General features: G+C 43.8%; 2 protein-coding genes and 1 long non-coding RNA gene across 10 annotated transcripts in view; 1 reads left to right on the forward strand and 2 right to left on the reverse strand.

Annotated features, from left to right (window-relative positions):
* The window catches only part of LOC146762611 (uncharacterized), a 33,348-nt gene extending 25,048 nt beyond the window's left edge, over window positions 1-8,300 (reverse strand). For 3 of the 5 annotated variants that reach the window (XR_014939798.1, XR_014939794.1, XR_014939795.1), the window contains exons 1-2: window positions 7,895-8,300; window positions 6,246-6,303 (exon numbers count right to left, since the gene is read on the reverse strand). This is a non-coding gene — a long non-coding RNA (uncharacterized LOC146762611). Of the gene's footprint in view, window positions 1-698; window positions 2,718-6,245; window positions 6,304-7,894 lie in introns of those variants that run through there. The other 2 variants (XR_014939800.1, XR_014939793.1) reach the window with 2 other exon arrangements.
* Window positions 6,315-7,864, reverse strand: LOC107324101 (uncharacterized). Its single transcript, XM_085510508.1, has 3 exons — window positions 7,844-7,864; window positions 6,829-7,774; window positions 6,315-6,692 (listed from the first exon to the last, which is right to left on the reverse strand). The coding sequence occupies exons 1-3, from the start codon at window positions 7,862-7,864 to the stop codon at window positions 6,532-6,534; spliced, it is 1,128 nt and encodes a 375-aa protein (XP_085366634.1). The 3' UTR covers window positions 6,315-6,531.
* Window positions 6,482-24,474, forward strand: part of AGPAT3 (1-acylglycerol-3-phosphate O-acyltransferase 3) — an 85,467-nt gene continuing 67,474 nt past the window's right edge. For 2 of the 4 annotated variants that reach the window (XM_015883777.3, XM_015883783.3), the window contains exon 1: window positions 7,137-7,400. The gene's annotated coding sequence lies outside the window, so the exon portion shown is untranslated. Of the gene's footprint in view, window positions 6,618-7,136; window positions 7,401-24,474 lie in introns of those variants that run through there. The other 2 variants (XM_085530073.1, XM_015883787.3) reach the window with 2 other exon arrangements.

The following is a 24,474-nucleotide window of genomic DNA, read 5'->3' on the forward strand; positions in this document are numbered from 1 at the left end:
ATAGTTAAATATGGAACCATCAGCTGTTGGTACAGCTAGTTTTACAGATGCATTTAGGAGATGCATTTTAGGGAAACACCTATGTTTATGACAATCTTCTCTTGGTAGTAGTTTATCAGTAATTAATATTTTCTCTGGTGAAATCCCCCTGTCAGTGACAAATGTATTTTTCTCCTCCAAATTCAGTAGGGCACACGCTATACCATGGCCTTTGCAAAGATCTTTGGGTTAGTTTGGACTGGCATCTGGCACAGCTCTGTGCATTTCAGTCTTTTTGTGAAAGTGTCCATTAGTTTTTTTTGTCCCACCTTGGAAAACTGAGTGTTGCTCTAGCTCATGATAAGACTGTTCATGTTGCCTGTGTGCCCTTCGATGATCCACAACTGACTGGGCCTAGTGCAGCTGGGATCATCTCCAATTTCATACCTACAAGCGACCGCCCAAGGCATGTTGAGCACTGCTGGATGTTTCATGGTAACAAAAGACTGGAGTTAATTCCTATCTCCTGACTTTCTTTGCACTCACGTTTTGCACAGGGGAGATCGTGATATATGAATATCATAAGTCACATTTCATGTGACAACTTGATGAATCCTGATTTACAGAGAGGGCTACACATAAAAAAACAACCTGTCTGCTCTTAGACCTTGCACCTTGTGGGTAAACTATGGAAGAGCAGTCTCCTACACACTGCCTTTATTGTTCTCTCCTGGAAATGTCAAGTGTTATATTGAATATACAACTTCACTATTGGAGTCTTAACGAACAGACATCTTCCAAAAAGATTTTCAAATATGTAGGCATCCTTTTGATGAGAATCATAGAATCATTAAGGTTAGAAAAGACAACTGTAATTGTCTAGTCCAACCATAGTTTCACTCTGTTACATCAAGATATTTCCTGGGATAGATACTGCAGGCCTATCATTTCTGCCTATCCCTTTTTCTTCATTATGGTTCACATGGTGCTATGAGTAAACTCAACTTTTGGCTGTAATGCTGCTCTACTGAACACCTCTATATGTTGCTTTTGATTTAATTGGTTTTAACTCAGAAGCTTTCACCATATAATTACCACTAGCTTGTCTGTAGTAAGCAAACTGGAAGCAGTTTCTTGAGATGTATTGTTTTTCTTTTCTCATGAAATATATTACCCAAACTCATTCTGGTTTACAATGGGAAATGCTTCTGCTACCAATACTTTACTAACTCATGTAGAGCTATAAATCTTATTACAGTCAATCATAGCTCTTGCACTTGGATTAATTACACTATTTCCAACCAGAAGATGTTTGCATGTAAGAGGCTTTCAAATGTAAACTCAAGATTATAAATCTCACACTTATTTTGCAATATTGATCTCTTTATTCTTGGAGTAGACATAGAAACAAGCACAATGTTTATAGACTTTTCCAGCTTTAACCTCACTAGTGAAATTTGTGAAGAACCTACTGTCTCTTTTCTTTGCAGCAGATTTTCTTATTTGGACATTCGATTACTGTTCGTTACACTTAGCAGTTCAGAGTTTCTAAACTTGTATGAATTACCAATGCCTTTCATGCTCACTTGTGAGGGTATGAGCCGATTGCCTCCTTTCTCTCATCTACATAACTCAAGAAATGTGGCAGTTACATCGACATCTGCAATAAAAAGTGGTATGTGCTTCAAACTGTGAACAGTTTACCAGCAGTATATAAACTAGGTCATTGGTAAAAGATGCACAGACCAAACAGATACTGGGATTTTCAATTTTCATATTTATTTCTTGGGGGAAACTGCTTATGTGGAAAGCTTAACATCTATGGAAGGACTACAAAACTATACCCGTCTCACTGAAATGTTGCCACAGCCATGCACAATAATTCCACCTGGGTTCGAGGGCTTATGTTAGCCTGCTGCATCAGCTGGTGGCAGAAGTAGGAATTGGTTTTTCTCCTGAGTATATTGTTGTAGCACCAGCCTGATTCTACTAGTGTCACTAAAGCCATACCTGAGAAACTAAGGAGTGAAGTTCATAGACCAGGAGTTGTATATGATGTCAGTGGATAATATTGGACAATCTCTCTGGTTTTCTTCATACATTGATAAATCAATAGTGATTTATTTTATGATGTGTTCAGCAATGTCACTCAAACTTTGACATTTTGAACAATATTTATTGAGTTTCAGGCTGGCAAAGCCATAGTTTACTGAAGAAAAGCAGTTTGATATGCATCAAAGCCTACAATACAGTACAAGCGTATTCCCTTCTGTGTAACAGCACTCTACTGCTATATGCACATCATGCTTCCCAAGCTATGAGATAATAATTTCTTCCACATGGGGAGTTGGGGGAGGGGGCAGGAACAATTTATCATCTGTTTCAGGAATCTGGCACATTACAGTCTTATCTTTTCATGTTTTACATGTTTATACATAGTAGGGCAGCCTGCCAGTAGCTCAGGCCAATACCAGCAGCAATGGCTTAACTTTGAGTGGGTAGGTTTTTGCTGGAGCAGTGCACAGAGTAGGTATGGTAGTATGTCAACACTGAATTCGAAGTAGTGGTGCACTTCCTGTAGGGCTGATGGCCATTAGGAACGCAGTAAAACTGAACTGTAAGCTACTGCCTTTCAAGTTAGAAAGCAAGGTACTGCAGTTGACAGAAAAACTCTTCTGTCGCAATACAGAAGCTGGAGAATCCAATTTACATTCACATTTTGGCTTCCATCCACTATTCTGGAGAGGCAAAGGAAAATCATTTGAATAAACTTCCAAAATTGCTTTCAAGACTAAAATAATGCCAAATCTGCTTCCTTTGTCTATGGCAAATACCAGAAATTTCTGAATTAAGAATCACCTGTAAATTCAGCTCTCTTTCCTTGTCCTGGGGTGTTAAGTAGTTTTCATTAGCTCATCCTACTTCTTTGTACAGATGTTTTCTCTAGATGGACTGGGTCCTTTTTTCCCCCCTCCATTGTGGTCTGAGACTATGTCAAAATGTGGCTGACAGAAAAGACTACCAAAACTCATTCTTAAATATAAATGCCTCTTTCCCTGCAAGTGAGGAAGAAACAGGTTCACAAGAGGAAACCCAACAAAGAGATAGGCAAAGAGGAACCCAGGACTTCCTCCAGACTACTACATAGCCCGTGAACTAGAGAAATGAGCAAGTGATCTCCATGTTACCTTTTAGATCTGCACTTCTGCGGCCACACAACACGTAAGGTATTCCTCCTATTTTAGATCACATGGAAGAATATGTATTTTCATTACAAGTCAAGAGTGGTTTAGCTCAGAGTGCCTTGTAAGACGAACAAAGCTAAAACTCACCTCGGGGTATCTGAAAATAAAGAATGGAATCTGAGGAAAAAGTGTGGGGATTTGTAGTTAAGAAAAACCTGTATTGTGTGTTTGTACTGCGTGAGATTTTGTTGTTTGCTTAGCAGCATGGTCCATTTCTCAGCATCAGGTTGGGTATTGTTTTTAATGAAAGACTTCTGTGCAGGAGTAGAATGAATTTTCCAGTGGGAAAGAAACAAAACTGATTTTCCTTAATTATGCCCAATAAAACATTACAATGTTTTTCCTCTTTGTATTTGAACTTGATAACCTTTCTGATAGCTACATGTGTATGAAATATATGTATCTACATTTCAGAGAAAACCCAAACCACATTGCACTTGCACTCAATGTGATTTCAAGACCATCTCTCATGGTGGTCAAGCACGTACGTAAAATGCATGACTGCAATTTAAGCCACCTTCCAAGCCAGTTGACTCACACTGGCACAGAAGTTTTCTGCTTATATTTTGCTCGGCTGCTTGAGGTTTTATCACTACACATGCAGAGCTGAAAATCAGTGTACGTCACGTCTGGCTGAAATGATTTGGCATTCATAAAACAGGCATTCTGGTGTCCCAGCTCAAAAACAAAACAGTCTATCCGACTTTCTTAGTCCAGTCCTAATGCAGACCAACATCGGAACTGAGAGAAGAGGGAGAAATAACACACTGTAACTGAGATACCTGGATAGAAACTAGTTGTACAAACTCAAGGGCTTTTGAAAAGCAGCCCCCTTAAAGTATGTGCCCTAGGATACACAAAATCAGGTCCCTTCTGTAACAGTTGATACATATGTACTTCTAGCTTGCAACTTTCTTCATTAGTTACATTTCTTCTAACCTGATGGATGTATTTGTAGTTAAACCACAGGAATTGTTTTCTTAATGCTTCTGTAATTAAAAACTGCCCATCTGAAAGCTGATTTCACTTTCCCAACAGAAAAAAGAGTTGTCTTATGCACTGTGAAATTTCAGTTGTAGCAGTAATTACTTTTCAGGTAATTGTCAGAAAATTTCTGTTCTGAACGTTTGTCAGAATCATCAGCGCCAACAAAACTGAGAACACAACAAAGCAGAGGATACTGTAGAAATTATTATAAAGGCAATGTCGAACATTTGGTAAGCTCAGAGGATATTCAGGTTGTGGTGAAGACAATTACCTCTTCTAGCTTTCATTCATATTGCGTATATCACATGCACATTTATGTGTTGTACCTGCACTTTTTGTTGTTCTTCTGTTGGTAGAGCTCTCTTTTGCCAAGACCTCAAATTTATTAGGAAGTGGCACTTGGATTTAGGATAGGATGTGGGGGCAGTAGCAAGTAACAGTGTTGTTGCTCAGTTGTGCATTCACCTACGTAAGAAATGCTGTGTACCTGCATTTGTTGGAGTGTCCCTGGATTTTCAAGTATAGATGAGAATGAATTCAGTATCCAGTTTGAGTCTCTTTGACCTTTCGGCAGCTGATGCATCATGGCTCACATGGTATCTACTGTAGAGAACTACAAATGGTTGCCTGGTGTCTGCTCACTCCAGGAATTAATCAGCATGTCATTGCAGTTGATGGGAAGTAATGAGCAGCTGTCTTCAGAATGAGGTGTTGAACATGACTCAGGCACGGCACAGTATTGAGAACTAGCATGGAAATGTCCACTAGTCATTTCTAAAGGTCTGAGAAAGCAGCATGAAGCATCCGGGGTGTGATGGGTACAAAAAGGACACATCTCAAAGGCAAAGAGAACTAAACTGCCAGTAGCATTGAAGAGAATCAGAATCATTAAGAAGTGAAAAGGCTATGATATGAGTACTATGGTTAGGCTTGATGATTTTGAGTTCTTTTCCAACTTGAGTAATTCTATGATTCCATGACTACTAAGAGCATCTAGTACATGGTTGTCCAAACTTTTGGCTTGTATTGTGTGAAGGGGAATTGTCTATGGCTGCTCTGAATGTAACACCTGTTTCTGCAGGAAATACAACAGATACAATGAGCACAGTAACACAGGCTGTATTGTGAATTGTGCTGGGCCACAGGTTGGACATGACTGATATAGTCCAAACACCAGCACACCCCCACCCTGCCCACTGCCCCTGTCTCTCAATGCCACATCCACATGGCTCTGGCTTCTATCCCCAGAGTTGTAATTTTCTTTCTCCTGTTTCTCCGTATCTCTCAGGCTAATCTACCTCCTTCTTTCAGATTTTAGTTCTGATAATTTGATTGTTCCGTACACAATGCTTAGGCAGACTTCAGCAGACGTTGCATTGCATTACGTTACATTACAAGCAGGTAAGCACTGTACAGGAGGACTGCTACTATGTAACAGAAGGAGGGTATTTGTTCTATTCTGTAGTTAAAATCTGAATGGACAAGAAACAGGTTAGTCAAGCTGAACAGACTTCCTGTTAGCAATACAATCTGGAAACGATTCTGACTGGAGGAATTGTGTCCCACTCTGTTTTTACAATAGACTGTGGTGAGCTGCTTCTATCAGGTCATTTCCTCGCATGGTCATTTCTTGTTTGGAAACAAGGCTTGTGAGGTATAGTAAAGCTCCTTTAGGGACAAATGCAAGCTGCATAATGTGCAACACCCCCATTATTTTTTGCCTTGTGCCAAACCAGAAGCACAAAACAAGCTGTTTGCTGGTGACATGAAGGCAAATTGAGGTTCAGCACTGGGACCCTCAGAGGAATGGTAAGCACAGGGGTCTGAAATCACCTGCAGTTGTTCTTTAGGAAGCTGCCAGGGCTGCTTGAGTTCATGCCAACCTGCTCTAAAGATACAGCAGGACAGGAGAGCAGCCAAAGGTGTTGTGATTGGACAAGCCGGTGTGGGCTGAGCAGCATTACACAGGGCTGGCAGAGAGAGGCTGAACTGGGGGAGGCTTCGAGAGGGGAGGATGGAAAGAACCACACACACCTGACCTCGAGCAGAGCCTCTGCCTCGTACGGGAATTCACACACGCCTGGAGTGAATCCTGCAACAGTAAAACAGCCAATAAAGGATTTAATAGCACCTTAAGTAAACACAGAACGTCACTATTTGGACAAGCTCAGCGAGCGGTATCTAAAGTAGGTCGAGTTAGCGTGGTCTGAATGCCACGGACCACAAGGGAAAGAGAGAAGTATTCAGAGCCTCAGTAGCCGATAAAAACGCTGTTTTTCCCCCCGAGGTCTCTCCATAACCGCAGAGAGGAGCAGCTGCTTTATTCCCATGACCCCGACTGCACTCTGACTGCTGCTCTCCAGCATCGCTGCCTAATGCAAAACCTGCATCGTGGATCCACACAGGGTGAGCTGATTTTCAGAGGCGATGACCACACACGATTTCGATGACAAGGCTTCGGGAGCCGTAAGCTCTCCCCACCTTCAGAAGTAAAAATACACAAAGAGGGGTAACTTCAGATCCTGGTATTCTAGTCTGGAAAGCTTCATAGGCTTATCCCAGGCACTCAAGAGAGGTGCATCCTTTAGCTCTTCTCCGTCCATCTCCAGCCCCGTACCCTCACTTCTTCCCAGCATTACGCAGCGGTTTCCTGCGCTGAGGAGCACCTCCTTTATCGATCCCTCCCGCTGCCTCCTTCTCTCTCCCATCAGCTCCATCGGCCTCCACGGGGTGGGAGCAGCGGCTCCCTCTTGCGGCCGAGTCCGGGGGGCTCTGGCTGCGTGGGGAGGAGGGGGGGGGCTGGGTCTCCGGCTCCAGGGCTCAGCGTGGGGAGCTGCCGCACCGCCAGCCCCTCGCTCTGCCCCGACCTTCCTCCTCCTCTCCCCGCCGCCCGGCTCTCCTGCCCCCAGCGGCCCGGGAGGAACTGAACCATCTCCGCACAGGAAGTAGCGGCTGCGGGGAGCAGCGGCGGCGACAGCTGGGGTTGCCGCACTCCATGAGAGAGGCTGCCGGAGCCGCCGCCGCCGCCTCCCGCCCCGCTCGCCCCTTCCCCGCCTCCCGAGGGCCGCGGCGCGCACAGGCAACCCGCCGCCACCGTGGGGACAGCAGCAGGAGGAGGCGGGCGAGGCCGGGCTTGGAGGCTGAGCCGGGAGAGAGCGGCTCTTCCCGAGGAGGCGGCGGGGACCGCAGGTTGGTGCCGCTCGGCGAGCAGGGAGAGGGGAGGGATGGCCGTGCCCGCTCCGCCGGACGCCCCTCTCGCCAGGCCCCGGCTCTGCGGCAGCGCTTTGTGCGGCGGGGCTGGGGGGGGGGGGGGGGGACGAGCGGGGCCCGGGGAGGATCGTGGTGCCCGGTGCTGGAGATGGGGGGAAGGGTGGTGGTAAACGAGAGGCCGGTTGTAAGGAATAATAAGGCTGAGAATCGGAGAGAAGCGTGCTGCCGGGGAGCTGGGCTGCACCTGGGTGTACCGCATGTGTAAAATGGAGAAGAGCAAAGCCTATCGATCTGGGAGCATATGGGGTGTTGTTGTGCCTGGATGATGCCGATGGGTCTGACGAGCTGCTAACCTAACGTGCAGGCGTCTAAAGCAAGGCGTGCATTGATTATCTATGACCTTATAGCTTTTAATACGCTGCGTTCGGAGGAAACTTTAGCATTGAGATAGTGCTGCCTGCTCTGTGCCTCACCTGTGTGTTTTCTGCTGCTCCATCCGCTTGGCATCTTTCTCTCCCCTCCTCACTGAGGCAGAGTCAAGGGGCAGAGTTTGCAGTCGTCTCGGTGCTCCTTCAAAGCAGCAATCATTCCCGCTGCCCACACCATTCGTCATGTTATCGAACTCATTAATTTCAAGCCCAATATAAACTTGATGGCCTTTGCCCGCTCTAAGGGAAGTAGGCAGGGGTCCAAGATCATGAGCTGGCCATAGCTGGATTGCCTGTAGGTACAAGCCTGTTTGGGAGTGAAGTGGAGAGCGTTCTGCTGGTCCTGGCAGCGTTCCCTGTGCAGTGGCACTCTTGACTTAGGTCTTTGTTTGAACTGTGGGTCACTGGGAGAAGTTCGGCAGAATCATATTGAGCCATTGATGTGTATTTGTAAAGTCTGATTCCATCGGCAGTCAAAGCCATGAAGTCTTTGTTGATTTTCTTTTGGGGCTGCAGCTGTTTTCCAGGTGATGGAGCATAATGGAGGTGTAGTCTGCCCTGAACTTGCTTTGCTGCTGTTCACAAAGCTCCTTGCAATATGAACAGTTTGAGGCCCCTGGCTCTGAAACATCAATATTTTGGTCTTTCCTTCCCATAAGAACCTTGACTTCTGGTTGCCTTCTTTGTGCTCTGATCCTCTTCCCCTTTGTTTCTGTTATTACTGAACCTTCAGAATAAAAATTACATGCATTAAATTCGGTCTTTTTGTAAAGGCAGCCTTGAGGACTCTAAGAAAGTTTTATCATCTCCATTTGTCTTTATTTCCTATCTCCACCTCTCCACCCCTTTACACCTGCTTAAACAGTGTGTGTAGAGCAGTGGATTTCCCAGTGTAGCTTGGATTCAGCCAGTAATGGGAGCACACCTTGAATCTCAGAATATCCTGAGCTGGAGGAGACCCACAAGAATCATTAAGTCAGACTCTGGGCTCCACACAGGACCACCTAAAATCAAACTGTGTTTGAGAGCGCTGTCCAAACATGCCCTGAACTCCAGCTCTGAGGGCTATGCCCACCGCCCTGTGGTGCAGCCCCTTTCCCTGACCCCCAGCTGCCCCTCCCCTGGCACAGCTCCATGCCGTTCCCTCGGGCCCTGTCGCTGTCACACAGAGCAGAGCTCAGCGCTGCCCCTCCGCTCCCTGTGAGGAGCTGCAGCCGCCATCAGGCCTCCATCAGCTCCTCTGCTCTGCGCTGGGCACACCGAGGGGCCTCAGCCATTCCTCACACACCTTGCCCTCAGATCCTTCTCATCTATGTAACACTAATAGTTTTTTGACCTTTTTGTACTGTGGCACCCAAACCTGCACCCAGTGCTGAAGGTGAGGCCACACCAATGCAGCATGGGGTGGGACAATCATTTCCTCTAATACTATTACAATGGCAACAACGCTTAACTACAGCTTGGCACTGTGGTGCAGTAGTGCCTTGCAGGCAGCTCAGGCATGACCTCACTCAAGGGTGCACATGTTGTGCCTCATACATGCTGAAATCAGAGCCTGCTTTCTTAGGAGCTGAGCAGAAATAACAGTGCTGTTTCTTCTTCCTAGTGCAGTTCCTTCCAAATCCAAGGAAGATGCATTAACAAATGGCGTAGAAGTCTGCCTGAGATGATAGGGAGCTCAACTAGCATAAAGTGTGCCTTCTTTTTCCAGGGAATGTTTTCTGCCTGGCATTAATATTATGAAATGAAGCTATTGCACAGTCCCATGCAACAATAGTTTTCTTCTTTCTTTTCTACCTCTGTTTGCAGATGGACGCATTGTTTTCAAATCCCGAGTGATGTTTTGCATACTTACAAAACTCTTAATGAATAATTGGACGCAAAGCTTATTTTTTATGGGGAAATGGGATGAATAAAGCATTGCTGTTAACGGAAATGAGTTCAAGTAGGTTAAATCTATGATAGCTGTAAGTTACCATGGGCAATGTAAATTACCTTCCAGAAAGGCAAAAACCCCAACAGAGGCTGTGTTCTTTCGCCTCTGGCTTAGAAGAACATAATTCTTGTTAGGAATGGCCAAGGTACTGACAAACATAATTGGCATTCATTATGGTGAGGAATGTCTTGTTCTTTCAGTGCTCTTAAGTGGTAATGTTGATTATTGGTGGGTGTATGTTAGTCCATTTATAGTCAGTGCTCGAACAAAGAGCAGGTAATTGGTACAAGAGATGACAAAAAGCAAAGGGAACCAAATATGTCATTATATCTCAGGCTGTACCACTGCCTTGTGGTGCCGAACCTCTAGTAAGGCTCTTCTGTGTACACTTGTGTTAAGCCTAATATCAGGAAACTTGCTTGTGGTTAGTTTCTGATAAGTAATCAATACCATCTTTTTGAAGTAAGACTAAAAGGGAGGGAAAGTGGAGGCATTAGAAGGTGTTATCTAAATTTCTTGTTTAACTGTGAACAAAAGAAACATGCTCCAAGGCCTCTGCAGTGTACTTGATGAAGATATCCTTAAAAGTGTTAGTTAAGATCAATTTGCCATCTAGTACGTGATCATATCAGGATTCTAGAAGTGAGTCAGCACCCAGGCTAGGGACTGAGTAGTGCAAGGATGCAGGCAGGCAGCAATAGATAAAATCTGGATGAGCTAAGAAGGGGGTTGATACGCCAGCAAGGTAATCTCTGCTTCCTGCTCTGGTGTATTAATTGCAAAAGTTGAAATTAGAAATGGTTAAAAAGGTTACAAACTCTTGCTTATGCATTTTTTATTTTTTTTTTTTATTCTCCTGCAATGAGAGCCTGTAAAATGTTCTTCTTCTCAGTCTAGATATGCTGAAGAGTTTCTAAGATGTGATAGTGATGCAAAGCTGGGCATTGCAGCTGCTATACTGAAGTCATAGCAGAAGTGAAAGAAATACCTGTCTTGTTTGTGAAGATCAATCTACAAGCACTATGTTTCGATCCAGTCATTTACATCAGCGCCTTCTGCTTCTGTATCTTTATCTGTAGCTGTCCAAACTTGTTCAGGGCAGGTAGCATGATTGTGTGGTTCAGTAGATGGGACAGGAGGCAGGACTTTTGGGTTCTTGTCTGTGTTCCAGTGAGTATTCAGTATGGTAAGAAGGAACTGAAAGCCACAGTGACTTCTTTTGTATTCCAGGCCTGTAAAGCCATGTGAAAACAACAGTTTCAGTAGGAGAGGGCAGTGACCAGCAGTGCTGGGATACCTTAGTATGCAACCAGGGAAGTGCTGGGTGACATTTATGATGCAGTTTTCCTTCCTTCTTCTTCACAAGGTAGCGAAACTGTGTACAGCTCAAACCACATAAGGATGGGCAAAAGAGATGACTGTTCTGACCCTTCTGTTTCATACCTGTGTTTTATGAGGAAGTTGGTATAATCCCTGAGCTTTCCCTAAAGATGTTGGTCTTTACCTGAAATAAACCTTGGGGAAGACGGAACAGATGTTGTATCTTGTTGTGTTGCTCTGGGTACAATATTACCATTCTGCTTTTTGTGTGTGTGTGCCTGTAGGTGTTGGTTCCTGAATGGACAGCTGGGATGACATAGTTACAGATAAGAAAAAACATTGTTGCATCCTGGATGGGGAATGGAAGCTGGAGTAGAGGCGGGCCCCAAGCGGTGTTATTTGTCTTGTAGTAGTATCAATAATGTGCTGTTTGCTTTCCAAACAAAAGATGTGGTCTGTGTCCCAAAGAGCTTAAAGATCCTTTGAAACTTTTTCTAATGGAAAGGTTAGTTCTCTTGGCCAGCCTCTGTCTCAGTACAGCCTTGTTGTCTGGTTGTGGCTGTTGCTTTAGTGTGAGTCTGCCTGGAAAAATGCTTGTCCTTGAAGCAGGCATTGAGCTATGTTTTACAAGAATGAAGGGACATACGGGTTTCCTGTACCTTAGGAATGAAATGGTAAATGCTTTACAAAGGGAAGAGGTGAATCAGAGTGTGTATTAGAACACAGTGAATCCAGCGCCTCCTATGTATTTGGGCATCATATTAATCACAATTGATGTCTACTTAGAATATATTAATGAGCAAAACAGAGTGTATTTCTGACTAAAACATGGTAAGTAAATGAGCTTCTGTGAGACTTGGGTTTTGTTGTTGTTTGTTTAGTGGAGAAAATAATCTATTGGTGCTGAGTCTGTCACAGATGCACTCTTGTGCAAAACTCGTGTGCAATCTTTCCAAATTCTGTGCCACACAAAACAACAGCCACTATTTCTTCTTCAAAGCTCTTCAGAACTGTTAAATAATCCTTGTGACAACCCCGAGAAGTGGGTATTGTAGTAATTTTTTTATGGATGGTGGAACAATTAACCGGCATTGTCTCCATCTGTACTGTGACAGTGGGATATTCAAAGGGCCCAGAGCTTGGCCTGCTGCTGAATCTTGCCATTGTGTACAATCTCACTGTAGTGCTACTGATGAAAGCTTGTTACAGATGCAGGAGCTGTTGATATGCAGGGTCAGCTGGATCATAACTTCCCATTTGGGATGTAGCAGTGTTGAGCCAGGTCAGACCAGCACCTTTGATGTTCTTTGCAGCCTGACTTTGGTTGCTGAGATCTCTCTTCTCTTCCACCATCACTGCCTGTTGCCCTTCCAGGAGTTGTAAATGCCACAGCAGATGGTTTGGGGGGAGGCACTCACTGTAATTACTGCTGCATGATTTGACTAAGCTTGACTCCACACAAAAAACACTTCCCCTCCCCCCCGCCCCCCCAGACATTCCAAGTTGTTGGTACTTGAAATGCAGATTTGGTCTTTTCAGTGGAGCACGATAGTTGAAATACGTGTTCTATCTGCTGATTCAAAAATGTTCTGTCTTCCCTTTTAACATCACTCATATGGTGGTTTAGTGTTATCAATTTTCAGCCTTCTCTTGATGGCTCAGGTTTCAGGTTCCTGGTAGTGTTGTAAGCTAGGCTGCTTATGGACTCAATTGTTGATCATGATTGACACCCCATTAGATAATGCAGCTGAAATTGGTTTATTTTATAAGGATAAATTTTTAAACCTACTAGCTTGACTGATAGCATTCCAGAAGATTGCAGTGGTAGCATCCTTCCTTCTCCCTGCTGTCCAGAGGTCATAGAATCATTAAGGTTGGAAAAGACCGCTAAGATCACCTATTCCAACCGTTGTCACATCACCACCATGTCCACTGTCCGTGGCCCTCAGTACCACATCTTTGTATGGCTGTGCAGTTGAACCATATATCTTTAATGCTTGATGCAAGCCTTTTTGGTTCCCGGTTGCAGCTCTGATGGATCCAGTGCCGTGCTGCATGTGGTGTACTTTTCCAGTGTATTCTCTCTTAAGAACTGAGATCGCTTAAGCTGAAATGTAATGTACCTTGAGTAATTCAATTTGCTTTTTGCTTTCTTGAGTTCAGTCGTCTTTGACGGTGGAACCTAAACAGGCTAGCTTAGCTCTCCAGTTGCATTTTCCCCAGTGTCTATGTGTGATGGTTCAAGACTTATTACTCCCAAATGCTGCTGGATTCCTTCCAAGCGTTCCTATCCAAATACTCACCAGAAGCCAACCAATGAACTCCCCCTCTGTGCACACCCAGAGTGTACTGAGCTTGTATTTTTAAAAAACCACGCAGCAGTGTATCTTAAAGCATTTCTCCAACTTCTCACAGCTGTAGCTGTGAGGTGAGGACCATGACTTCACTCATGTGAAATGTTTTGGAGCGTAGTCTAAGAATGAAGATGTCAGCTAACCATGTACATTTTCATGTTAACTGTATATGTGATAGCACAAGCAAGCTGCCCTGGATGAAGCTGTGCCTATATAGTAGCCCTCTTGACAGTGCTTTTCTGTTTTTAATCTGTAAACTTGTGATGGTAGCTGATCAATAAGAAAGCAAACTTTACTGGTTGAAGAGTTTGTTAGTCCAGCTGCGTATTACAGGGTTTTTAGGGCATACTCCAGTGTACTGCTGGAGTGGTATGTTGGTTTCTCAGTAGCAATGTCACACTGGCCGAGGAGAACTGACCTTGGTGGTGCTGATAGTAAAGTATTTCTTTTGTAGCAACTTGGATAGCAGGCTTTGTAGGTTTTATGTACTTAATGAACTGACATTTACTGCATCATTGTTATATCTCACACTGAAAACCAGATAAATAGTGCTCACCATCATAGAAATAACAGGACCTGCTGTATGTAACCTGTTATGAGCCTTAACTCTTTAAATTTACGTGTTCATACTTTTCCCTACAGCAAAAGTAGTATAATCCTTTGCTTTCTTTTCCTCTTATAGTATCCTTTATTTTTTTTCTTTCTTCATTTTAATTAATTAATTAATTAAAATATAAATCCTAAACCTTAGCACTTTCTGTAGGTTCTGTGATCCTGGTTTCTTCAAGTTCCCGTGTTCTCAGCACCCATATGGCAGGTTGATGTTTGAAGGCTGAACCTTTGCTTTTCTTCAAAGGCATAATAAGTGGGAAGGCAGTGCTTTATGTTCATCTGCACTGGTCCTCCAGACACAATGTAAAGGCTGTCTTGATAAGTCCCAAAAGATGCCATGAATTACCAGGAAGGGTTATCTATGGATTACTTGGCTTGCTATGCCAAGGAAAGGAAAATGTGGTTTTGCTCAAATGAAGTTGTCAAAAGCTTTACAGCTCCTGGTGCTGCATTTGGAATTAGCACTGGATGCTCCTTGAACAACTGCTGCAAACAAAGGAGCATCCATCAAGATGTGATTAGGTTTATAATGTCAGAGTGAAGACATCTTTATTCAGTGAAGAAACATACAAAGAGAATGTGAGTTTAGGATTAGTTTAATACTCATTTCCTGGATTGATTTATTTTGATTAATAACTATTTTTTGATTGAATATTTAAGCAAGCTGAAAACAGGCTTGAATATTACTGTCTGTCTTAGAATTGTGCTGATACTTCTGTTATCATCATTACTTTTTATATGTCTTTATTGAAATGATGGTGCCTTCATCCTTTGAGAAAAAGAGGATCTAATATTTTTGGTGAGAAGAATCTCCTGTATGGTTACTCTGGTACAAGGAGGTGTGTGAGGCAGGTGGGTTAGGTAAAGATATGGCCGTCTTTTGAAGGGCTGAGTTCAGGCCAAAAAGCTCCAAGAGTGATCTAAAGCATATTGTTCAGTTTGTAAGCTCCACTTACAACCATAGAAATTCAGTAATAAATGTGATCCTAGCAGTGTTTTGTAGATGCTTTGGTTTCACTGAGTGACCTAAAATAAGTGAATTAAGCTTTATTTCACAGCCCCATCCCCCCCTTTTCAGCAGGATGTTCCTTTTCTTGTTGGTTAGTATTACCTTTCCTGAGACCTGGCTACACAAGGAGGGAACAGAGCCATATGCTTGTGCATTCAGGTTTCTACCTGATCTGGCATGTGGAGCAGTGGAATAATAGAGCACTCCTGGGAGCTTTTTGTCACTGTGCGGGTAGATCTGGCTGTTCTACTCCTGGTGTGGTTGGCTCCTCCCCAGTGCTCTGGGAATATCAAAACTGAAAAGATGCTGGCAGCATCTTTTCCAGTGAGACTGCAATTTAGTTGGTCAGGGGTGGAGCCCATTTGCTGGGGCTGGTAATCCTTCTGTCTGAGTAAGAACAACCGCAACAGTTTCACTTTTTGGTGATATCACTGCCTGCATTACTTTGTGCCTCTGTGCCTACGCTGGAGTCTCTATGCTGTTCATTAATTCTGCTAGGCTGGCAAAACATCTAAGAGAAAATAGAGCCTCAAGCTTGCCTTTATTTTTACCAGTATCTGGCTTGATAATAACCAAAAATGTAGTGCTTCCACTTAGCAGTTCACCAACTTGAATGTGAGTCAGTCTTGTATGGTTGCAAAACAACCCACTAAGCCTCCTACCTCAAAAGAAAGAAACCAGACATAGTAGGGTGCATGCACACTGTTGTGCTGTGATTCTTCATGGCACGAGCAATAGCGTGGACTGCAGCTGTAGGCATTACCTCTAAAGAAACCCTTTTTTGCTGAGGGCAAAGCTGTAAGTGAAACAGAAGAAGTCACAGGCAAGTCTAGAAAACATCACCAAAGGGAAGATTTGCAGAATAATGGGCTTACTATGTAGACAGCACTTGAAAGTCTACTGCAGAGGAGGAGGGATTAGTTTGCTCTCCTTGCCTGCTGTAGAGAGGACAAGAAGTTACAGGTTTAAGATGCAGAAGGGAGAACTGGAAAGCTTTGGACAAAGCTTTCTATTGCCAAATGGGAGTTATGAAATCTCTGATGCTGGAGAGAACTCAGAAAGAGCAGATCTTGGCAGATAACTCTGGAAAGTGTTGGGGCTTGGGGCTCTTGCTCTGGGGGCTAGAGTGCTGTGTCTTTGGTAGGAAGGGCCCCAGTTTTAGATATAGACAAGGAGAAGCCAAAGAACGTAAGTTCTGGTAGCTTTTCCATGCCCCTAATGTTGTTGTGAAAAAATGGGTTGGAGGATGTTGAGAGCAAGAAATCGGTGTTCTTAATGAAGTGAAAGGTAATGGCAAAGCTTATCTGTGAAGGACTGGGGACAGATGGATGAGGTGACCTCTTGAAATCCTCTTCAGCTGTGCACATTGCCCTTTAATTTTGATTGAGACTCATGTTCCAAGCCACCTCTGCTCTGGAATCCTCACATGCTGTAAATTCCAGCACAGGGAAGCAATCTGTGCATCAGACTGAATGACTCTGGGAAGGGAATCAGTGTTTTCACTCTTCTGGCAAGGGGTCCTTTCACATAGTGGCTACTTCATGCCTTTCTTTATAAGTGTATGGAAACAATTCACTTGCAGTCCATGTGTCCTGGGCAGAGGAGAACGTGTTGACCTCATGGATCAGCCTCAAGACTGGAGCTCAAATTCAGTTACTGCAAAGAATTTTGTGTTCATTTCCTTTGTTTTGCCATTTCTCATCCCTTCAGTTCTCAGTAAATTTCTGTGGCACCAGATTAATTCCCAACAACCAGCCAGAGTAGCTTAGAGTTGCCCTGGCCAGAAGCTGTAACTACCAGCAATGTGTGGAGGGCACTAAAGAGAAGCTGGAAGGCTGAGTAACCCTCATTCACAAGCTAGCCTGCTTGTGCCCTCAGAATTTCAATGCAAGCACCGATTCTTGTTCTGCTCGCCTTTTTGGCATTACAGCCACTGCACAGAGCTGGTAGGTGCTGGAGTAGTTGTGCAAAATGGTAAGCGATGAATTAAAATCTGAGTCAAGTTTCTGGCTCCCTGTGCTGACGAGTGTTAGAGATGAAGTATCAGAAAATTATGGGCTGTGATGGTCTGTCACTCCGTGTGAACAGAAAAGAAATATTAACCAGCTTCCTGAAATGCTTTCTTTTACATTTGGTATGCCCAAATTGTTTGGCAGGATATATGGTCTTTTCTTGTTGGTAAAACACATGTGATCTAGGATGCTCCATGCAAGGAACTTCTTGTTCTTCGTGTTCTTTTCCCAGCAATGGCCAGTGCCTAACCTTGGCATCACTGAACTGTCATCAGCTGCATTTGAGGAACTCACTGAAAGTGTGGATATCTCTGATGTAAATGAGAGACAGCTTGCTTCCTTAGGACTGTGAGAAATTTCAGTCTTCCCGTCACTGACTGCAGAGCAAGTGCCTAGGTAGGAGAGAGAAGAGATAAATTAAGCCTCTATTGGGTGACTCAATAGCTTTTGTGCGAGTTCGTAACATGCTGCTTTTTAAAATGCCATATGTTCTTATGAGAGGGGAGCCCCACTGGGTTCCTGCCTTAATTCCAGAGTGCACTTAAAATGTGATTCTGGAAGCACTGTGGGTAGTACATAGTGTCTGGTATGTGGAACCTGTGTCTTGGAAAACCATGTTTGTTTGGTTTTTTTTACAGATAACATAATAATTGAAATTCACAAATACAATGTAATTCACTGAAATTATACCTGAGAGAAAAGATGTAAATAACAGAAAGCTGGTGCTTGGTCTGGCAGAGCGGTGAGTCCTCACGAGCTTTGTGCTTCTATACATGAAAGTAATTGTTTCACAAATTAAAAGCCTGCTGCACTGATATAGATCCTGTCTACAGCTGTGTCTGTCCTAGGGCAGCTTTGTTTAACAGGTCCTAACAGTATCAGACACACACCATTGGCTGTATTTCCTCCCCCTGCAGCTGAATTCTTGCAAGAAACCTTATCAAGGAGAAGGCAGATCTGCTGAGACAGGTGGATTACTGGATATCCACCTTATCCTGATTGCTCGATGTAATTTTCTCTTGCTCACCTCTTCCTCCTCTTCCTTGTTTCATTCCACTTACTGTGGGTTTCATCAGAGCTCTTTCTTAATCATTTAGTTCAGTTGCCAAATTGCAGTAATGAACAGGTAAGTTTAATGCTGTGCTGCATGGCAGATGAAGTCATTGTGCTAGCAGTGCTTAATCTTGGTCTGTGCATTTGATTTTTGTACTTGTGGTGTAATTGGATCAGATTTTTTTAATTCTACCTGTAATTGGTTTGTACTGACAATAGGAGAGGAAGGAGGAGCATGGAGGGAATGAGCAAGACTGAAATACTCCCACGTTTTCTTGCATTTGTGTCTGTATGTGTGTTGGCTGATGATGAGCGATGCTGTCAGGAGGCTTATCGCCCAGAAGTCTGCTCTGTCAGGTTTTCTGTGGCAGACAGGACTTGAGCTTCGTGGCTGAAGAGTAAATGAAGGCCCTCTCAGCTCCATGTGGTACTGGTAACCCTGGGGGCTTCTCTAGGCCTGACAGTACTTTGTGTTGTTACTATTTCAGCTGTGAACTAAGTCATCAGGGTTTGGGGAAGGGTCTTGCTGAAGAAGAGGAGATTATGAAGGAGATGCTGAAAGGGGAAGGCTGTACAGGGTCATTTGCTTTCCCTTTTGCTTTCTTGGACTGCTTCGCTCTAGATTCCTGAAGCAGATCTCTCATGGCCTCTCTTTACATCTTCTCTTATCTCCTTGGTGGAAGTGAGCTTAGATCTTGAATCCATTTATCACATACCCATCCTCATCCCTGGAGGCGCTCAAGGCCAGGTTGGATGGGGCCCTGGGCAACCCGAGCTGGTGGGAGGCAGCCCTGCCCGCGGCAGGGAGTTGGAACTAAGTGGGCTTTAAGGTCCCTTCCAAAACCAAACCATTCTGTGATTCCATGATTTCCTCTTTTCTCTGCAGTATGCTCATTGCATTGTCTCTGCTTCTTCCTCCCTTCCATACCCAGCTGAGAAGCTTCCCAGCTCCCAGAGGATGGGAAGAAGCCTCCCAGTAGAGCTCTTCTTTAGAGGGCTTCTACAAGTGCCTGAGGGCTACTTCCCCTTTTCTGAGGGGGGGGGGGGGGGGGGGGGGGGGTGGCAGTATCATTGCTTTTTCTAGAGAGTCCTAGTTTGCTTCAGTTCTGGATGCAATTCTAAATTATGAAGAGATCCTATCTTAAGACTTGTTCAGATGTTAACTGTTCTCACAGTTCCTGTGATGGAAGTGATAGCTTCTGCACTCACTGAGGGAGCTGCGTAAGCTTGCTAAAGACACTGGTTATGTTGGCCAGTTCTCCGCTGCAGCTTTTTTGGTTATATGATGGAAGGTTATTTTAGCAACGAGAATGTAAATTGGGTCAAAAATCAAACTTCAGCAGAGGCTGATTAGTTGTGCATAGGTATGTTTTGGTTGCTGGGCATTGCTCACAATAGAATTTGGAAGAATCGTTCAATTTCATTTCTCCTAGTGGTCTTTCCTGTCTGCAAACTGTGGCTTTCCTGATATGATTTCACTTCAGACTGCTGAACACTGGTTTCTGTTCTGTACTAAATGTACATTTGTCTGTCACAAACGTTTTGGCGAAAATAATAAAACCCAAAGAGGAACAAATGTATTTCCTTTTGCCTTTGTGCTTTTTTTCCCCCCTAGAGATTAACTGTGGTTATGTTTTGTTATGACCTCTGCCTTTCCTAATCTGAGTTTGAAATTCACACTTCTGCCAGTGAGCAGAGCAAATTTAATAAAACACTCAGATAAGATGAGGAGAAGATGTTGGAGTCTTAAGCCATGCTTCTGTCATGTTTGTGGTGTCACGGTGCTTCCCATCTGTAATCACAATGGCCTTGGAATGTCTGAGTAGAAAATGCCTTAGGAAGGTGTTCAGATCAGGTAATTAATGCTTTTAATACCTAGAAAACGTGCTTTTGAGTTTGCGATGTATGCTCTTACATATTGGAGCCTTATCTTGTTCTAAACTAAAAGAGAAACTGCTCTGATATCTCACAAAGTGATAATGGGAAATAATGCACTTGAACCATTGGACTGCACAGGAGTAGAATTACAGCACATCTCTTTGCATGTTGTGAAAACAAAGTCCTTCTGTGCTGCTGTCCTCTGCCTTCTGCACAGCTCAGTCTGTAGTGTGCGGTCTTTCCCTCATGATCACTATTCTCAAAGTTTCAGACCTACACCGTGCAAAGCTTTTCAAATATTTGCTTTGAGGAAGCAACTCTCATTTCTGTGTACTGAAATCATGTGGCCTTGCACTAAAGGGACATGCTGAAAGGAAGTAGTGAAATGGGCTGGGCTGGGACTAATCACAGAATCATAGAATGGTCTGGGCTGGAAGAGGTCTCAAGGATCATGTGGTTCTTCTGGGTTGCCACCCATCAGCTCAGTCTGCCCATGGCCCAAACCAACCTGGTCTGAAATACCTTCAGGGACGGGGTATCCACAGCTTCTCTGATCAATCCAGTTCTCACCTGTCCTGGTGGGTTGAATCAGGTGTCTGAGCATCTGATGTCATTTTAGGCACTTGATATTTCAGAAAGGAGGTTGTGGCGAGGTGGGGATCAGCCTCTTTTTCTGTGTAATTTGTGATAGGACTAAAGGGAATGGACTCAGGTTGTACTATGGGAGTTTCAGATTGGATAATAAGAATTCCTTCTCACAAAGAGTGGTCAGGCACTGGAACAGGTTGCCCAGGGAGGTGGCTGAGTTACCATCCCTGCATCCACAGAGGTGGTCAGTAAATGTTTAGATGTTGTATTAAGGGACATGATTTAGTGGAGAAATGGTGGTGGTAGGTGGATGGGTGGACTGGGTGATCTTTGAGGCCTTTTCCAGCCTTGGTGATTGTACAATTCTTTTGGCGTGAAATCACCACTCTCCATGAGTGCAGGTTTTCCAGCTGTCTGTTGTCACATTAGCTCATCCCTCAAAGATGTCATAGGTATACCTTGGAGATGTTTAAAAATGGCATTGTTGCCTATGTTTAAAAACAGAACTCTCCTGTAAGTGTTAGTAAAAATCTCAAAGCTGCAGCTTTTTATCTGCCTGGCAACCTGGAAGAGTTCATCATCAATAGGTCTTTCCTCAGACTTCAGTTTTATTCATCTCCCTGCCTCAGCATTTGTGTTTAAAGCCTGAACTGGAAGAGCCAATGTGCAAATCTGACCATGGGGCAGCGTGTGGATTCTGTTACTTTAAGTTACTTGACACTCACAGAAATGTAATCTAATTGTTATAAGATTACTTACTGAAGGTTGAATAGATGGATTGAAAAGTTGAATCCATGGATTCAACACTGGAAAAATCCAGATGTCTGAGAGCTTAAACAATGCGGTTTCTATGGTGGATGGGTTTATGGGATTGTGAGTGCTGCAAACTTCAATATTTTTATTGTTGACAGGATCAAGATTTTTACTATATATTAAATAGTTTCCAGAAAGCTGTGCAGAGTCTGATTGTTTGCTTTCTTCCCTATTCCTGGCTGGCAGTATCATAGCTGTCTTAATGAAATAGCCTTTGTCCTAACAGAGGCGTGCAGTCAGACGAATTGAACAAGGTAGGGAATGGATTGTGGTGGTGGGCTTTGTTCACTGTTTCAAGTTTTGTGTCCAAACTGCTGCCACCTTTTTTTGCAATTGTCATAATCACCATCCTAGTCTGAAATACCATTTATGAGTGAAGGAGCTATTATGGCCAGAACATCTTATAATAGGAAGTGCAACCCCCATCTTGAGCTGTGGAAGGATTGGTGTTGATATTAAGAGAAAGCACAGCCTCTGAACAGTGGTCTTATCAATGATGCAGACTCAGGGTAAGACTTGTGGAGTCTCTGAATGTTGCTGATCTTGGTGTCTAAATGTCTATCAGAAATTTAGGTGATGCATTTTGTCACTAAGCACTCAGTTCTAAAGAAGAAAAAGCAACCAAGCAACCTCCCCCTAACTTAAAACCTCATCCAACAACAAAACCAAACAACATGAGTGTATGCAGGTGCTCATAATGTGTCTACACAGATTTAGTTGTTCAGTATTTTGAGTAAGCATTTCATGTTTTTAATACGTTTCCAGGAGGAAAGAATGCATTCAGTGCAAGGAGAAAAGGCACATATCTGTGTTGTTGTTGTTTTTAACAAGCACATATTCCTTTTCTTTCTCTCTCTTCTTTTTAAATGATATTTAATATACCTTATTGTACTGCTGAGAAGCAAGTATTCTTTCCTTTGGGGTGCTTGAGGTGTTGCTTATAGTTGGTATGTCTGACTTCAGAATGATATGTTAACTGTGTGCTTCTCTTTACTGTTCCTTTATCTAAAAATCACCCAGCACTCTTATATGGCTCAAAATGTGTCCCATTCACTAGTGTGTATGAGGGTTGCTCCAAAAGTAGTGCCTCCTATTTTATTATAATGGCCCACAGTGTCAGAGGTGGTTGTTAGTGGTGAGGCAGTAGAGGTTGAATCTTCTCACCAATATTCTGCATGCAGGCTCTTGTTTATTGCTGACAAAAATGCATAGCCAATGGTGGGAACTGTATTGACAAATAGTGTTTTGTAGCTGAGAATTTGCTCTTTCTGACAGTGCTGTTGGGCATTTTGTATCTGTTGTAGTTTCCGTGGAAATAAATAGGAAGCATCACTTTTGGAACAACTTACATACATTGTAAAGCCATGTCATTCATACAACAGCATATTACGTTATAATGAAATGGATAAAGACTACTGTAATTTTGTGCTCTGTAAATAGTTCAGCATGCGTCTGAGGACTGTAATCAAATGCTGCTTTGTGGTATAACAAACTGCTGGCTGTGGCTGAGTGTGTTTGCACAGGGTGAGCAGAACTTGGGCCAGAGGCAGCAGGGGAGCCTGGGGCACTTTGGTAGAGGCTGAATGGATGGACAAGGTAATACTGCATTAACAGCCAAGCGTGGCGCTTGGAGGAACATGCTGCTAAGAACTCGGCTATTTCTTGTGGCTGCCAGATGAAATGTGCTCAGAGATAAATCTGCTCAGGTTGACTTTTGCCCACCAGTAAAACTTGTTGAAGGTTATGACAATATTTCTCAAAATCATCTGTCAGTCTGTATGTGGAACACCGGCGATGACCTAGGAGATGCGGAGGGTGTTCTGTGTTTGCTTTGCTTGTGCACTTTCCCCCAGTTACGTAACTTTTCCAAAAGGCATTTATATTTCAAGCAAGGTGAGATTGCAGCCGGATCTTTGAAGGATGTTGTGTGTTGAATACTGATGTGAGTGGTGTTATATAAGCAAGCATTGGTAAATAATTGCTGTTCTGCTCCGGATATGATTAGAACCAATGCAGGCTGGGTCCAGCTGTTTTAGCTATGTCTTCCTAATCGCTTGGCTTAACAGCTGTGTGTGCAGTTGGACACATCTGGCAGTAGCAAACATGCAAGCATCTCAGCAGCTGCTTCTTGAGGCCTCATCTGGAATACTGTGTCCAGTTCTGGGCTCCCCAGTACAAAAAAGACAGGGATCTCTTGGAAACAGTCCAGCAGAGGTCCACTAAGATGGTGAAGGGCCTAGAGCATCTCCCCTATGAGGAGAGACTAAGTGAACTGTGTCTGTTTAGCCTTGAGAAAAGAAGGCTGAGAGGGGACTTGATCCAGGTTTATAAATACCTGAGGTGTGGGAGCCATAGTGGTGAGTCTGGTCTCTTTTCAGTAGTGTGTGGGGACAGGACTAGGGGTAATGGGATGAAAGTACAGCATAGGAAGTTCCGCACGAATGTGCACAAGAACTTCTTTACAGTGAGGGTGACGGAGCACTGGAACAGGCTGCCCAGGGAGGTGGTGGAGTCTCCTTCTCTGGAGATATTCAAGACCCGCCTGGACACCTACCTGTGTGATGTGGTGTAGGGAACCTGATTTGGCAGGGGGGTTGGACTTGATGATCTCTAGAGGTCCCTTCCAACCCCTACAGTTCTGTGATTCTGTGATTCTTGTAGTGATGAAGAGCATAGCTTTATCTGGGGTGTCTCCTGCTGATTTGTACAACCATTTGAGTTGGAAGGAACCCTTCAAGTCCATCTGGTCCAACTCCCCTGCAGTGAATGGGGACATCTACAGTTACACCAGGTTGCTCAAAGCCCTGCCTGACCTTGAGAGTCTCCAGGGACAGAGCATCCATCACTTCTCTGGGCAACCTGTGCCACTGCCCCAGCATCCCTTATTGTAACAAACTTCTTCCTTTTGTCCGATCTAAATCTCCCTTCATTTTCCCTTGTCCTGTCATAACAGACCCTGCTAAAGAGTCTGTCCCTTTCATTCTCATAGCCCTCTTTTAGATATTGAAAGCCAAACTTGGAGTCAGCAGTCCATTTGGGCCAGGGTAAGT

This window comes from Coturnix japonica, chromosome 1 (genome assembly GCF_054131305.1).
Source record: "Coturnix japonica strain WE chromosome 1, WE-NBRP24, whole genome shotgun sequence".
Classification (NCBI taxonomy): Eukaryota; Metazoa; Chordata; class Aves; order Galliformes; family Phasianidae; genus Coturnix; species Coturnix japonica.